The following is a 16,104-nucleotide window of genomic DNA, read 5'->3' on the forward strand; positions in this document are numbered from 1 at the left end:
AAAAAATTACAACGACGTAACATGGGCCGCAAGTGCAACCTGTTGCATCACAAATTAATAAGATCAGAGAGGAGTTGTTGAACTATACTTTTTCCAAATTTTGTGTGGGAAGTGCCCAAATGAGTGGACCGATATAGTCCATATTAGAACCCGATCTATGCCTGAAAGTAACATTACCAATAGCAACGTTTGGCTCAATTCGGTTACTCCCTCTTAGAGTTATCATGCCCACAGTCATGGCGAAAAATTTTGAACCTTTGTGGGGCAGGTACCAGAAGGAGTGGACCGATATGGTCTATCTTCGAACTTAAACTAAGTTTGGGCAAAATATTGAAAGACCCAAAATTTGAACCAAATATGTTGATCCGTTCGAGAGTTATCGTGCGCTGCAACTACGACACATGGTATATGGGTTGTTTACAGTTTTCGTGCTGATTTCTGAGGAAGTGTGGACTTGCTCCTGAACAAAATTTTATCGTCGTAATGGGGGTAGTGAATACAAGTAGCCGCAACAAAAATCAAAGCGATTCGCTAGCAAGCCTTAAACTGCACTTAAGCAAAATTTTGTGTGGGAGGTACCCGAAGGAGTGGACCAATAGGGTCCATATTGGAACCTTATCTATGTCTGGTAGAAATGTCACGATGTGCAAAGTGTAGACTAATTCGGTTACTCCCTTCAAGAGATATCGTGCGCACAATTTTTCCGAACATTTTTGAACTTTTGTGGGGGAGGTACCTGAAGAAGTGGACCTATATGGCCCATCTTCGAACTTAAATCAAATCTGGAAAAAATATTTCGATACCCAAAATTTGAACCGAATCGATTGATCTAACTCTCATGCGCACCAGCCAACCAGACGTGCGGACATTGTTAGATCGACTCAAAATTGTCTGAAACGGATATCGTACAAACATACTTTGGGTCTAAAACCATTATTGAGGCTCATTTTTGGTCGTATCAAAGTATATATATATACTTTGATACGACCCTCTTTAGCCTAAAGGCTGACGGTACAAAAATGCCGAAAATCATCAATCACCCTAATGTCCGTTGATGAATTTACCAATTCCTTCAAATTCTGATACAATTTTTTTTTCAAATTCCTCTTTAATTTTTCATTGGCTGGTGCAACCACTTTAAAACTGTCCCTCGTATATTATTATACATCCATTGGAGTAGTTTCAAATGTTTGTTTTGATGATTTTTTCTCGTTTTTCATGTTCTTACGTGGGGATGTAGATGTGAATATGTTCGCCTACACTTTTCAGCTTTGCCATTTTATGGAGAATTATAGCAAAACGTGAAGCACTCTTACGTTGAGGCTTTAAATGTTGGCAAAAGCAAAAAAAAAATTGTAACATAAAATGTTTTGCATTTAACGGTAATGATGTAAACTCTAAACTTTTTTCTTGGTTTTTTTCTTCTCTTCACTCACCCAATGACCTAATGTTGACTTGTGGTCGGTGTACTACTATAAAATAGTGGGAGTATATTTTCTTTGTCTTTAGTTTTCTTTTAGTAGCGCCATCGACAAAAAGTGAAATATGAAAAATATTAACGAACGGTTTATAACGCGACAACAAATTTCAACATTTGTAATTATATTTGGTGCTATTACTTCCTGTTTAGCAAATTCACCAACAAATAAATCAGAAAATCTACAAGAATTTAAATATTGTTTAAAGAATTCGAAGCAACCGAGAATAACGGAATGTATTGGTCGCAGTGCTATTAGTTTTTTGCAACGTTTCGATGAAAGGGATAATGTTACGCTGACAATGGATTTAGTTGCAACAAAATCGGATAATGTAGCAAGTAGATCATTGGTGAATTTTTTGGATACCGATCCCGTGGATATGAGGTAAAGTGTTGAAATGTTAAGAACTAATTTGTGTGGGCATGGAAAAAATGCCAAAATAACAGAAAATTTACAAAAAAATAATGTCATGAGTAAACTGATTTGAAAACAAGTAAGAAAGGCGTTAAGTTCGACCGGGCCGAACTTGTTATACCCTCCACGAGTTGTATTGAAGTAAAATGGAACAATTAGTTTCCTTTCGTTTATGAAGAAGTCTAAATACCAAATTTCAGCAATTTTGGTAAAACAATGTGGCTAACCTTCAAAATACCGAAAATCGGGAGGTACCGTTCTATGGAGGCTGTATCAAAACGTAGGTCTATACCGAAAAATTTCTGGTGAAAAGTTTTTAGACTCAAAGAAAACTAAACACAAAATTTCCTGTATTTCGGTAAGATAATGTGGCTAAAACGCTACGCCTCTATGGGCGATATAGGAAGACGTGGACTTATACTGATAATTTTCTTCTGGAATGTTTTGGGATACTGATGTCACAACCTTAAGAATTACAAAAATCGGTAGGTACTGTTCTATGGGTGATATATCGAATCGTGGAAGTATATACGAATTTCAATCGGATTTTTTTTTTCCTCCAAATACCAAATTTCAGCCATTTCGATTCTGTAGGGGCTGGGAGAAAGTTTTATACCACCAAAGAGGACTTAATACCAAATTTCACCCATTTTGGTGGAATATTGAAGTCACAACTTTCAAAATTCCGAAAATAACGAAGTACCGTTCTATGGGGGCTATATGAGGAAGTGGACCTATTCCTAGATATTTCAGGTCGCAAGTTTTATACCAACGAAGACTCAGTAGCAAATTTCAGCCATTTCAGTGGGCCACAACCTTCAAAATACCGAAAATCGGGAAATACCGTTCTATGGGGGCTATATTAAAACCTGGGCCTGTACTGAAAAGTTTCTGGGGGAAGTGTTATACCCCCAACGAAGACTAAATACCAAATTTCAACCATTTCGGAGGAATGTTGGGGCCACAACCTTCAAAATATGGGGAATCGGAGATATCGTTCTAGGGGGGCTATATAAACTGACAAATTTCATACGGAAAGATTCAAACCCCCCAAATGAAGACTAACCAAATATCAGCCATTTCGGTGGAATATTGAGTGCAAAACCTTCAAAATACCAAAAATCGGGAGATAACGTTCTACGGAGGCGTGGACCTATACCACCAAATTTCAGGTGGATAGTAGTATACCCTCAACGAAGACTAGCTACCAAATTTCAGTCATTTCGGTGGGATATTCAGGACACAACCTTCAAAATACCGAAAATCGGGAGGTACCGACATATTAGAGCTATACGAAGGCGTGGACCTTTACCGACAAATCTCATACGGAAAGATTTGTACCCCCAATGAAGACTAACCTCCGAATTTCAGCCATTTCGGTGGAATATTGAGTCCAAATCTTCAAAATACCGAAAATCGAGAAGTACCATTCTACGGAGGCTATATGAAGGCGTGGACCTATACCGACAAATTTCAGGTGGAACGGTTTTTACCCTCAACGAAGACTAACTACCAAATTTCAGTCATTTCCGTGAGATATTGAGGACACTACCTTCAAAATAGCGAAAATTTGGAAGGTTCCGATATATTAGAAGAAGACGGGGACCTATACAGACAAAATTCAGATGGGAAGTTTTGTACCCCCAGCTAACAATAAATACCAATGTGCAGTAATTTTGGTAGGATATTGAGAACACAACCTTCAAAACACCGAAATCGGAAGGTACCGCCCTATAGTGGCTATATGAAGACCTATACCGACAAATTACAGGTGGAATGTTTGTACACACAACGAAGACTAAATAATAAACTTCAACCATTTTGATGTTATAACGAGGCTAAAACCTTCAAAATACCGAAAATCGGGAGGTACCGTTCTATGGGGGGTATATCACAACTTGGACCGATATAACCCATTTGCAATACAAAGCATCCTAGGAGTAATATAAACATCTTTAAAAAATTACAAAGCTCTATCTTAAAAATTGCGAGCTGTATCTTGATTTCAACAGACGGAATTGGTTATATCGACTTAGAATTTCACCCTGATCAAGAATATATACTTTATAGGGCCTCTGATGAATATTTCGATGCGTTACAAAGCGAATGACAAATTTAATTGGAGGGTATAAAATAAATTCAATGCTTTATACTCTAAACAGAAAGTTATGTTCGTTCCATTAGCCGAACTTAAAATAGATTTCCAAACACGCCAATCTTGTATTTTACTTCTCCAGTTTTCGATGCAATGTTTTGTAATATCAGCTTAAACTCGGTCTTTCATTGTTTTGGCCTTCACTTGGGACGTATATCAAGTGGCCCGTATTCATGTGCCTTTTTGCCTGGGGCATCTTAATCGATGCTGCTGACATGACCCACCCAACGCAATCGTTGTAACTCGATACGTTTTACTATATCAATGTCGGTAGGATGGTACAACACGTGGTTCATACGACAACGGTATACACTGTCAACGCATATTGGTCCATAAGACTTTCGAAGTTTTTTCTCAAACACACCATATGCTTTCGTGTAGAGTGTGATTTTTGTGTTGACGAGAGATGACTTTGCTTTTATACTGCTTACTCAGACCAAAGTAGAATCTGTTGGTCAATATTATTATTTTCTTTATTTCAAAATTGGTGTTGTTGGTTTTATTTATGGCACTGCCGTGGTAATAATGTAATTTACTACCACATCGACAGGTGGTCCGTGTTGTGTGTTGTATTACCAGTAAATGCCAGAACAACATTGGCATACTCTTTTCTAATTTTTCCAAAGGCGTCTATTATGGCTCGCTGTGATCGACCTAATGTCAATCTGCAGGCAGAGAAAAAAATATGATTGATCCAACAATATTTGAGAGCAAAATATGTATTGTAAAAATATTGTTAGATTCCGTGTTGTGACAATGGTCCAATAAAGAAGGGCATCCAATCGGCAAATTCACCAAAAAATACAACTCTGCACCTTTATTTGTTGTCAAAATTTGTTGTTGCTGCGAATAAAAATAATTGCGTTTTGGTTTTGTTATTATTAAAAATGTTGATTTATTGATTATTGTAGACAAATGTTTTATTCGCGATATTTCAAAAGAATTTAAACATTTGGTTGAAATAACCAAAATTTGTTTTGATAATTTTGCTATGGGTAACTATGCTTTTTTGTTCAATTTCAAACTATAACAATATATTTTGACAGGAAATGGAGGTATCAGCTTGTCTTTTTGGATGACCTTCTATTTGGATCATGGTTGTGACTCTAAAGTGGAGTACACACGATCAGTTTTGACTGTCAAACTGTCCAGCAACCACAAAATATTTTGTGGTTGCCTTATGACTGACAAAAATTAGCGGCCACAGTGGCGAGCATCCGGTTATTTGAGCAAAACTGACAGTCAAAACTGATCGTGTGTACCCCACTTAACAATCGATTTTGTCAATTACAACAATTGTTTTGTCATATTCAACAATAGTTTTTGTCAACCGGACAATATTATTCTTATTTCTTCTACAATTTTATTCTCCTTCTCTTCACTCGGTATTCGATGCCGTGGAGAAGAACAATTTTGGTGAGTTTTGTTTGTATGACAGAATGATTTTATCTTTTTTTTTTGTAAAACCTGGCCGGTCGTAAATGAGCGCAATGGATTAGTTATGTTATGTCTTTGTTGTCAGTTAAAGCAGCAAAACTTGACCATGTATTGTGTTCATTAATTTTCGTAATATTATACGTGACATTTATACCATGGTCATGTGGAAAGTGTATATGAGAATTATATAGAATCAAATCAAACATTTCAGTAACAGGTTTTCTGGTCTTACAATAGTTTTTGTAAAAAATCTAGATTATTATAGTTCCTACCACTGATGATTTTTATTTGGTTATGTTTTATGTTTGTAGCAAAATATGGTATTTTTGGATTTGCAATTACAATGCTTGAACATAACAAGTAAATTGTTGGAAAAATATATATTTTTGTTCCAACAAGAGCGAAAAATAGTGTTTCCTGCGCGTGTTTTTCATAGGTCTTCTCTACGATTTGGCGTAAAATGCAAGTCTTAAACTGCATTGTTATGTCCCGACGATTTGATTGATCATAGATTATAGCGATTCACACAATACGCTCGACAGCACTTTATATGCGATGGGTAGGCCACTTATGTCTCTGTAGTTTGCACAAAACATATGCACGGGATATAGCAGACTTAGATTTCAATCGTTGGATATGCATTCACACAGCCTAATTCTGCTAATTAACTGATACGTGATCTTTATCAGTATGTCGGCCTTGAACAGTTCGGCAGGTCTGCTGCCTATTGTTCTTCAGCCGATTAATTGCTGTTGTGACCTCCCTTTGGCGTACTTCATTCTGACACCTGAACATCTCGAGTTTCTCATGCTCGCGTTTTCTACTTCAGACATGGCTTGGAATAACTTTGAACGTATAAGGCTGCCGAAGGCACCAATATTATCGACAAAAATATGGTAAGTGTTGGTCTTCAGTTCATGGATTTTTTCGAAATTATTTCATTGACTATAGACTTTACCTACCTTATAGGCTATATGGAGCAGATGTATGCCCCTATAGTTGGAGCACACAGTCTTATGTCGTTTCGGTTGATCAGTTTCCAATCGTCGGGATGCACACCTTATTAGAGTGTAGCCTCCGGTATTGAACAGCTTCTCTGGTAAACCATCGACCCCTTCGGTCTTGTTAATCTTCAGCCAGGGTATTGTTGTCTTTATCTCATCCTAACCGGGCGGTACTCAACACAATCTTTTGAGATGGGAGCAATAGATTGGATAAATGTTATTTTCATTACCATTATATGGGGGCTATACCAAAACATACACCTATGTTGAAAATTTTTAGTGAAGAAGTTTCGTGACCACTGAGAACTTCAAATGTCAAATTACATTGCGTCTAAAATCCTCTAAATACCGTTATATGGGGGTTATATCAAAACATCGACCTTTGTTAACGATTTTTTGTGGAGAATTTCTTGACCTCAAATGCCAAATTACAGCTATATAATAGTTCCACAAACATCCCAGACGGGACAAGGGAGACTTCTCTATATCACTGAGTGCAACCCGATTCATATTAGCTCAATGATATGGGACCTCTTTTTTAAAGCCGAATCCGAACGGAGTGTAAAGAAGTTTTACATCGCTGAAATACTCAGGAAATGTCGCCTAATTTACTGAGGGTTTTTTGCCACCGTTGAAAATTTGATGTTGCTGGCAGGGAAATCGAACCCACGGCCTCTAGCATCCTATTTATAGCTAGTTCGGTTAAAAATTGTAGCTGAAATCCCCAAAATATAGAAAATCGGGTGGTACCTTTATATGGGACCTATACCAAAACATTGACCAATGTTTACGAGTTTTTGTGGAGAAATTTCGTGTGAACTGAGAACCTAATTTCAAATTACAGCTAGTTCTATCAAAAATTGTGGCTGAAATCCTCAAAATACCGAAAATATGGGGGCTATACCAACACATGGACCTATGCCTATAATTTTTAGACTATAAATTTTTTGTTCGCTAAGAACCCAAAGTGTCAAGTTATAGCTAAATCGATCTAAAAATGTGACTAAAGACGTCAAATTACCTGAAATCGGGCGGTACCGTTATATGGGCTCTATACCAAAACGTGGACAATGCCACCCATCATCGAACTTGACACGGCTGTGTGTTTTTGGTCTGAACTTAGATCAAGTTAGAAGATGGACTATAACAGTCCACAATTTGGTACAGCCCCCATATTTCATTGTGGAGGGTATAAAAAGTTTGGCCCATCCGAGCTTAACACTGTTTAACTTGTTAGACTTATTGACTATGTATTGTACAAACCCTTAGTACTAAATGTAGAATTAGTCATGAATTGTGGTAACAAAGGGTAAAGAACTTTTACTCAAAAAAATTGTTATTGAGCCCGCAGTGATCTCCATAGCAAATTTCAGAATTTGTAGGCATTTTAAGAAAAACATAGTATGTAAACACCAACAGTGACCCTGGTACTAATATTCGAAATTTCAGCACTATCCGTTTATTCAGTACCAAATTTAGTACATTTCAAAAACTACCCCTAAACCAATTATAGCACTATTTAGCACTTTCCGTATTCGTAAGTACAAAGTTCCTAAAGCTCCTCCTTACCTCCACTCTAATCGCCAACTGATATCTTAATACCGAATTTATCTCTAACCTAGCACTCCAACTGTAGCTCTTTACACAATAGAAACTTGTACCTACCAAACTGTGTACCCTGTAATACTTTTCGTACACATGCGGTATGTATTTCCACAACCACATACATATCCTATCCCTATACATCAACAGCCAGTATCAAATTTAGTGCTATTTTGTACTTTTCTATACATCAACAGTGATGAAATTCAGAATTCTAGTTCCATATTTATACCCTCAGCATTTATGCTAACGAGGGTATATGACGAAAAGTCTAAAAAAAATAACATTGATGAAGCCAAGGTTTGCACTGTTATAATTCGCGAAATGTTGGAGTGTACAACATATATGACCATAGTTGGATCAAATGAAGTGTTTTTAATCAAAGCTAAAAAATGTGGCTAAAAAAGTTAATTTGCGCGGAAGCCTATGACCGCGTAAATGAATAAAATAGGTAAAAACACGTTGAAGCAAATGAGTTTTTTTACGTTGTTATTCTAATGGCGCTTAAACTGTTTAAATTACGGATATCTCTCCAAAGTAAAAGTAGAAGAATACAAAATGAAGATTACACTTCTAGTGTATCTAACTGCAACGCGCATTCGGGTATTTCAGAGAACATATAATAGTATTAAAGTACTCGCTATTACGCATAATTTGATATGTATACTGACTATGTAGCCCAGACAGCATCACAGTAATCCACTGGCAAAAGCCAAAATTTAGTGCGATATTTTTTCGAAAAACCCTATTTTTTGGGTACAGTATTTACAATATCCTTTTGATTGTGCTGGGACCCCAAGATATTTTAGTTTTTTGATGGTCCGGATCATATAAATCATAGCAACTGCAAAAACCGAAAAATGTACGTAAACTGTATTTGAAAATATCGCGGATTTAATCCCGTTTTCTGTGGATCGTTTCCTTTTCAATGAAGAAACTGACACATCACTCGCGTTTTTGCGATAATAGAGGTTTAAAAAATTTAGTGGTATGGGAGCTTTATCCCAAAAATAGTGTGTGATGCTACATCCACGGTTCTTGATGGATTTTATCGAAATAGGTTTAGATCGATGTATTTTTTCATGGATGATAGTGAAATCGGATGCGCATAAAAAGTGTATGCACTTTGTGCAAATTATAAGCGTTATACAGTTTGTTGCACACTAAACTGCAGACGATGCTACATCTTAGCGGCCGAAGTAAATCCTAGCAAAAGTGTACAAATTAAAACAGAAGAATTCGCTGTGTTGTCAACCGCATGCGCATCAAGTGATTTTAAGGATTTCGCGATTTACACGCATTTCAAAATGAACATTACCCTATACAGTTTTATTTCAAGAGTATACCCCATTTAAAGGAACCCAACATTTATTTGAACGATACCCATATCTTCTGCTAGATGTTAGCGTGTATTCGAGAAGAGAGTAGAATAAAAAATATGATTTTTTGCGTGAAATTTAACTAAAATAGGATAATAATTCCGATCTATTTTTCCTACATTTTTTCAACTAACTCATAAAATAAATTTTAATAAATATTTTCTCTTACAAAAATTTTATAAATTTCCTCAATATATTTTTTGTTTTTGCTATAATATGCAAACCACTAAACGGATTTGTATAGTTTTGGTTTCATTTGAATCTTCGCGATGTTTATATTACGCACATATTTTTTTATATATTTTTCAGATGCAAACTACCAATTGTTTGGAATTCTTTCCTAATTTCCGCGAAAATGTACAACTTTTCACTAAAGTTATGGGACCTCAGTAAACATATAGTATGTAGGAAGCCATAAATTAACAATGTTTCTCGATATAATGAATAGCGTTTTTATAAGATTTTTTCTAATAATCAGAATTGAAACCGCCATAACTTTTGCGCGCAATATCCAAAACTAGTATCTCGAACAGATTTGAGAATGGGAATTTTTTCTCAATCCATGTACCAAAAATCGTTCATGTAGCGTCAAAAAAAATTTTAATTTTTTTTCAAATGGAATATTAAAAAATTCTGTCCTTTCCTCATATACACTTTCATATGGGCAAAATGTGACTCATCGAAATAATGATTTTAGACCCCAAGTATGTTTGGACGAAATCTGTTTCATTCAATTTGGAGTCGATTTAGCAATGTCCGTCCGTCTGTCTGGCAGGCTGGTGCGCACGATAACTCTCGAACGGATCAACCGATACGAACCAAATGTCGGGTATCGTAATATTTTGCCTAAACTTAGTTTAAGTTCGAAGCTGGGCCACATCGGTCCACTCCTTCGGGTACCTCCCACACAAAAGTTCGAAAATGTTCGGAAAATTTGTGCGCACGATAAATCTTGAAGAGAGCGGCCGATTTGGTTCATACTTTGCACATTGAGGTTATTGAAGGTCAGTTTAGGACCAGATCACGAATCGCTTTGATTTTTGTTGTAACAACTTGTATTCACTGCTGTCCATACGACGGTACAAGCTTCATCAGGTGCAAGCACATACTTTCTGACAAAATAAGGTGCAAAAAAACGCTATACCATTGAGTGTAGTTGCTGGAGCGCAATATAACTTTCGGACGGATCTGCCGATTCGGTCCAACACTTGACCTTCGCAATATTTTGTCCAAACTTAGTTTAAGTTCGAAGATAAGCCATATCGGTCCACTCCTTTAGGTACCTCCCCCACGAAAGTTCAAAAATGTTCGGAAATATTGTGCGTACTATAACTCTTGAAGGGTGTGGCCGATTTTGTCCATACTTTACGCATCCGAATATATCCGCCAGGTATATATTCGAACCTGAATATGGACTATATTTGTCCACTCCTTCGTTCGAATCACTTTGATTTTTGTTGAAACAACTTGCATTCACTGACCCCCATTACGATGGTATAAGATTTTTCAGGGGAAAGTAAATACTTTCTGAGAAAATAGACCGAAAGCTGTAAAAATCCCTATGGCACCATGTGCAGTGGCTGAAACACACTATAAGACTCGAACTGGTCAACGGATTTGGTCTGAAAATTGGTATTCGTCATATTTTGTCCAAACTTAGTTTCAGTTCGAAGATTGGCAATACCGGTCCACAACTTCCAGTACTTCCCCCTCGAAATTTAAAAATGTCACTAAAATGGTATGCACGGTACACTTTCGTGAACGGGGTACCCAATTTGGTCCAAACTTTGGATCTTCAAATATTTTGTCCAAATTTATTTTGTCCGCAAAACCTCAACATTTTTGTTTAAGTGCAGTTTAGGGTATGTTCAAAGATCCTTTGGAAATGTATACCGATGCTATTGGTTGTGGTTCTGTTTACAACGATATTATGTTTTCCGTGGAAGAGTCTATGCTTCCTGGCATACTGGTCCAAAAGTTACTCGATGACCAACTGAAATGACTAGCGGCGCAATATCTATCGAAAAGATATGACTCCCAAAATAAGATCCACTTTCATAATGGACTATGTCGGTCCATTCTTTCAAATGCAAATTTAAACATAATCCACATTTTTGTCTGTAGTACACATATTCAAAAGGTCCACAAAATTCTGAAGAGACCTTAAATACATTCGATCTGTCCGTAGATGAAAGTTTCAATTCACATAGGCTGAGGGTATATATCTGTCGGCAAAGCCGACTGATACTTTTTTACTTGTTTAGTATAGTTCCAATACCATATTTTGCCCTTTTTGTACACATATGTAAGTACGAACTTCCAGAAGTACCTCGATAACTCAATCCTACACTTCAACAGTAACCTTAATTACAAATCAAAATTGTACTTCATTTTGTACCAAATAGAGCTTTTCGTACACATAAGTACGAAGTTCCAAAAATACCTCTATATCTCAATGCTAGTACTATAGTCCGGTCAAAATAGACATGCGTATAAGGGGAAAAAGCAAAAATTCCCACAAAGCTGAAATTTGGTGGAGAGTTAGGGTTGGCCATTAGAAGCAACGTCCTAAAAGTCCCCATCGATCCCATGTGTGCAAAACTAGTTATTCGGGGTCAAAGGTCATTTTTGGAGGCATTATTCAGTTTTTTAGTTTTTCTCAAAAACGGTAATATTTAGCAAAAGCCCGCTAAAGTAGAAGTTGTAGATTCAATAATTGTCTACAAGATTGGTCTTTATGATTCTTAAAAAGTCTTACCATTTTCGAGATATCTCGATCTAAAGGTCAAATAAAAAATTAGCCGCGTAAGTACATTATGATGCGAACCGGTTAAAATAACGACACTATGTGTTAGATACTTCCGTAAGCTTTCAAACGATATCCACTTTGCAGTAATCGGTTCAGTAGTACCGGGTCTAACCCGGTTTTTAAATTTGGCCTTTCGGGTCTAATAACCGGCGAACCGGATCCGCAACCGTTGAAAATAATATATTTCCGTAATCAGCGCAACAAACCCTACCTTCGGACAAAACTTGAAAAAAATCGGAGAGTTTTCGTTGGGGTCGTTCCCGTTGGGCTTTCGATTACACATGTGGGTTAAATGGGCTATTTTTGCATAAAATGACTCTAACATTGAATAACTCTACTAAACACACTCCGATTTTGTTGGAATTTTTTAGAAGATAGCTATAATTTCGCTTTTCAAGAAAATATATATTTTTTGGGGGACAGACCCTATTACTTCGCTTATTTTAGCCGGTTCGTCTGAATATGTGCATATTTCCCTTGTAAGTGCATAAAAATCATGTGTTTTTTAGAACAGCTATATCTCAATAATGGTTCCTTCTAAGAAAAAATTCTAAGGGTCAAACTTGTAGATAATTTTTCTGTCTACAATATTTACTTTAGTCATTTTTTGATTAGATCAACCGTTTTCAAAAAATAAATCCGAAAACTTAAAAACCCTTAAATTTTGTCCTTTGACCCCGAATATTTTTTTTGCGCACATGGGATCGATGGGGACTTTTAGGACGTTGCTTCTAATGGCAAAACCTAGCTCTCCACCAAAATTCAGCTTTGTGGGAATTTTTGCTATTTCAATGTCTATTTTGACCGGACTAAGTAGTCTTAATTCCAAATTTCGGGATTCCGGTTCCGTCCGTTCATCCAAATCCTAATTGTACCAAATTTAGTAACATTTAGAACACGTAAGTACGAATTTGCAAACCCACCTCCATATATCAGTTCAATACTTCAACTTTAATCTTAATTCAAAATTTCAAATATTCAGATCTATCCGTTCACACAAATCAAAATTGTACCAAATTTAGTACTATTTAGTAAATTTCGTACACAAAAGTACGAAGTACCCAAACTACCCCCATAACTCAATCCTACACTTCAGCAGTAACCTTAATTCGAAATGTTAGGTGTCTAGCTCTATCGGTTCACTCTAATCCATATTGTACTAAATTAAGTACCATTTAGTACTTTTCGTAGACATAAGTACGGTTTTCCAAAACCATTTCCTTACATCATATACTACTTCCCAACCTTGATTCCATACCTAATTTCAAGATTATAGTTATATCCGGTCAATATACAATTGGTACTAAATTTGGTAACTTTTAGTACTTTTCGACATTGGTTATTTATTGGTATGTACATTTACCAATTGGTTATTGCTTGTTTAGACATCTAGGGTGCTTTTGAAATATTTACCAAAAAAAGCTCCTGTAATGAAGAACACGTTAGTAAAAAATTTTCATGGAGGACAGATCCGGTTATCTCAATTTTTGAACCGGATATTCCGACATTTTTGAACCGGTTTTTAGTAACCGATTAAGATTATATGCTTACCACTACAAAGCTTATAGAGTTGTCAATCAAGTGAAATTAATTTGGATAAAAAGACAAGGTTTTTTCCAAAAGCGAAACCCGACAATGAAAGTAGAAAATATCACCTCTCTAATGGTGTAAAGTAGGTTCCTGTGGGTGATCAAACAAACAAGATATCACAATAGTCGCAAATAAAATCCAACTTTTAATTTTTGCGATTTTAATAATAATGACGGATATCACACCTTTGGTTGGGGACCATCTAAAAGCAAAGCCTGACCGAGAAAGTAGAAAATCCGATCTTTAAAATTATGCAAAGTAGGTTGGCGTAGGTGGTAAAATAATAGAGATATCGCAATAGTCGGTAATACATCCCTTTTTTAACTTTTTGTGCAATCACACTATAGGTCGGAATTTTGATCGGATCATCACGAAATTAAATATGAATTATTTTGGTTCAGTTCGCCTTAAGTCATTTGGTATAAAAGTCAGATAAGTGAAAACTTTCGTATCTCCCTAAAAAAATGTTTTCGAGTGAAAAGATAATGTACAGAGGTAGTGGTGTAGGGTATCACATAGTCGGCCCCGTACCGACTATAGCCTTTTCTCACTTGTTCTTTTTAGCTTATTGTGAAATGCAGATAATATAATGTTTTTCTCATATTCATATCAAATTTTCAACTAAAATCTGTACCAATTTAATTTACAGAGGAATTTTGGAAAATGCAGGGGCTGTCTTCAGTCAACGTTCTTTGGAATGGCACATGGACGCAATATATCCGGGATTAATGTTAAAAATTGGACCTTCGGCTGATAGGAATAGTGTTGCTGAATTTGTGATCGATCCAACTATTGATGAAAGAAATTTCAACATAGAAGATGCATCAACAGGTTTGTTACCATACGGCTACCAACAGCATAAAGCGAATATTCAACTCAACAACCATTTTTTCTTTGTAGCACGAATACTAACCAAACAATACGTTTTACCATTTTTACTTGGCCTCAAATTTAACTTGGTTGCACTGGTGCCAGTGCTGTTTACCATAATTTGTCTTCTCCTCAAGAAATCTTTGTTCATAGTTAAGTTGGTCATATACATTAGCAGCCTTTTAGGCGTTGGTGGTGTTGCTGGTACCATTTCATCGCTTGGTGGTTGGGGTAGCCTTTTTGCTCCACCTCCACCAATAGCAGCTGGTGTCCCATATCCACATCAACATCACGGTGGACATTTTCCTGGTTCTTTTGGCTTTGCACCAGGAAAACAGACAGCATTTTCCCATGCAGAACAAGATGAATTTCAGCATTTAGGTCCTTATAAACGTCAAGATCGTAAAGTGGTTTTCGAAAAACCAAGAGATAATGATAATAACAGCAACAACAATAAAATTATTGATGATGAACTGGTAGGTTCTACATTAGCTCCAGCGCTGACGACACCACCTTTGGATAATTTCTATAATTTTGAAAAGCAAATGCTTTTACATGATCGTAGTGGACGTATGAGACATGGCGCTGGCAAATTGGGACCTTCGGCATATGATGAGGATTATGATGACATACCACCCGGTGTAATAAATGTATCCTCAAATCATCGTTTTAAAACTTCCAATGATAATTCGGGTTGGAAAATAGTAAGAGTTTAATATAAGTTTTAAATATTTTAAACGAAAATTTTGAGATAAGTTTTAATAAAATAGTATAAGGAAAGTGAGGTAATTTAAAATATAAATTTGAAAATTAAAACTATAAACTATTTATATATTAAAAATCAAAGCGTTTTAAAGTGATAAACTAAATGTAGTTATTTTAAATAAAACGGATGCTGTGTGATTTAGTAAGTAGCATATACCGTGGCGAGTGTTGTTGGAAGAATATTGACAAAACATTTTCCTAAGTTACTGTTAAAGTTTAATCAACTTCGAATGTGGGTGACGTAGGGTATGAAATATACCAAGTAACGGATCTGACCGTCTTTAACATTAACAGGATTCATCTCAAGTGGACACTGACCTCCCCGTGGGAGCTTCTTTAACACCCGTGAAAGATAGTGAGCTAATATGTGCCTCGCGTTCACTCATAAGAACGTTAAAAACTTGGGTTTGAGCGTCGGGTTAGTAACCCTCCCCTAGAAAGAAACTGCCTACTATGAAAAAACGAAAGAAAAGAAAAACAAACGCCTCTAAAGTTGACGACCCCCGCAAATGTTTTAAAGAATCTGCACCTGGAATGTTCGCACTCTTTATAGAGGAGGTGCAGTTTACGCATTGGCAGACGTACTTGAAAAGTACAAAGC

General features: G+C 36.4%; 2 protein-coding genes across 2 annotated transcripts in view; one reads left to right on the plus strand and one right to left on the minus strand.

The window, feature by feature from the left end:
- Positions 1 to 16,104, minus strand: part of LOC141389530 (uncharacterized) — a 1,388,168-nt gene that overhangs the window by 655,375 nt on the left and 716,689 nt on the right. The gene's annotated exons all lie outside the window — the stretch shown is intronic.
- Osi10a (Osiris 10a) lies at positions 1,539 to 15,607 on the plus strand. The gene is made up of 3 exons (XM_073964173.1): positions 1,539 to 1,862; positions 14,518 to 14,699; positions 14,769 to 15,607. The coding sequence occupies exons 1-3, from the start codon at positions 1,546 to 1,548 to the stop codon at positions 15,452 to 15,454; spliced, it is 1,185 nt and encodes a 394-aa protein (XP_073820274.1). The 5' UTR covers positions 1,539 to 1,545; the 3' UTR covers positions 15,455 to 15,607.

The sequence above is a fragment of the Musca autumnalis genome, unplaced genomic scaffold (genome assembly GCF_047663935.1).
Source record: "Musca autumnalis isolate F117 unplaced genomic scaffold, ASM4766393v1 scaffold_1, whole genome shotgun sequence".
NCBI lineage: Eukaryota > Metazoa > Arthropoda > Insecta > Diptera > Muscidae > Musca > Musca autumnalis.

Excerpts from the sequence above, each read along its gene's own strand:
- Osi10a (XM_073964173.1), top strand. The coding sequence starts at position 1,546 with ATGAAAAATATTAACGAACGGTTTATAACGCGACAACAAATTTCAACA. Across the intron at positions 1,863-14,517 it reads ACCGATCCCGTGGATATGAG|AGGAATTTTGGAAAATGCAG; the intron begins GTAAAGTGTTGA and ends TTTAATTTACAG. Across the intron at positions 14,700-14,768 it reads CATAGAAGATGCATCAACAG|CACGAATACTAACCAAACAA; the intron begins GTTTGTTACCAT and ends TTTTCTTTGTAG.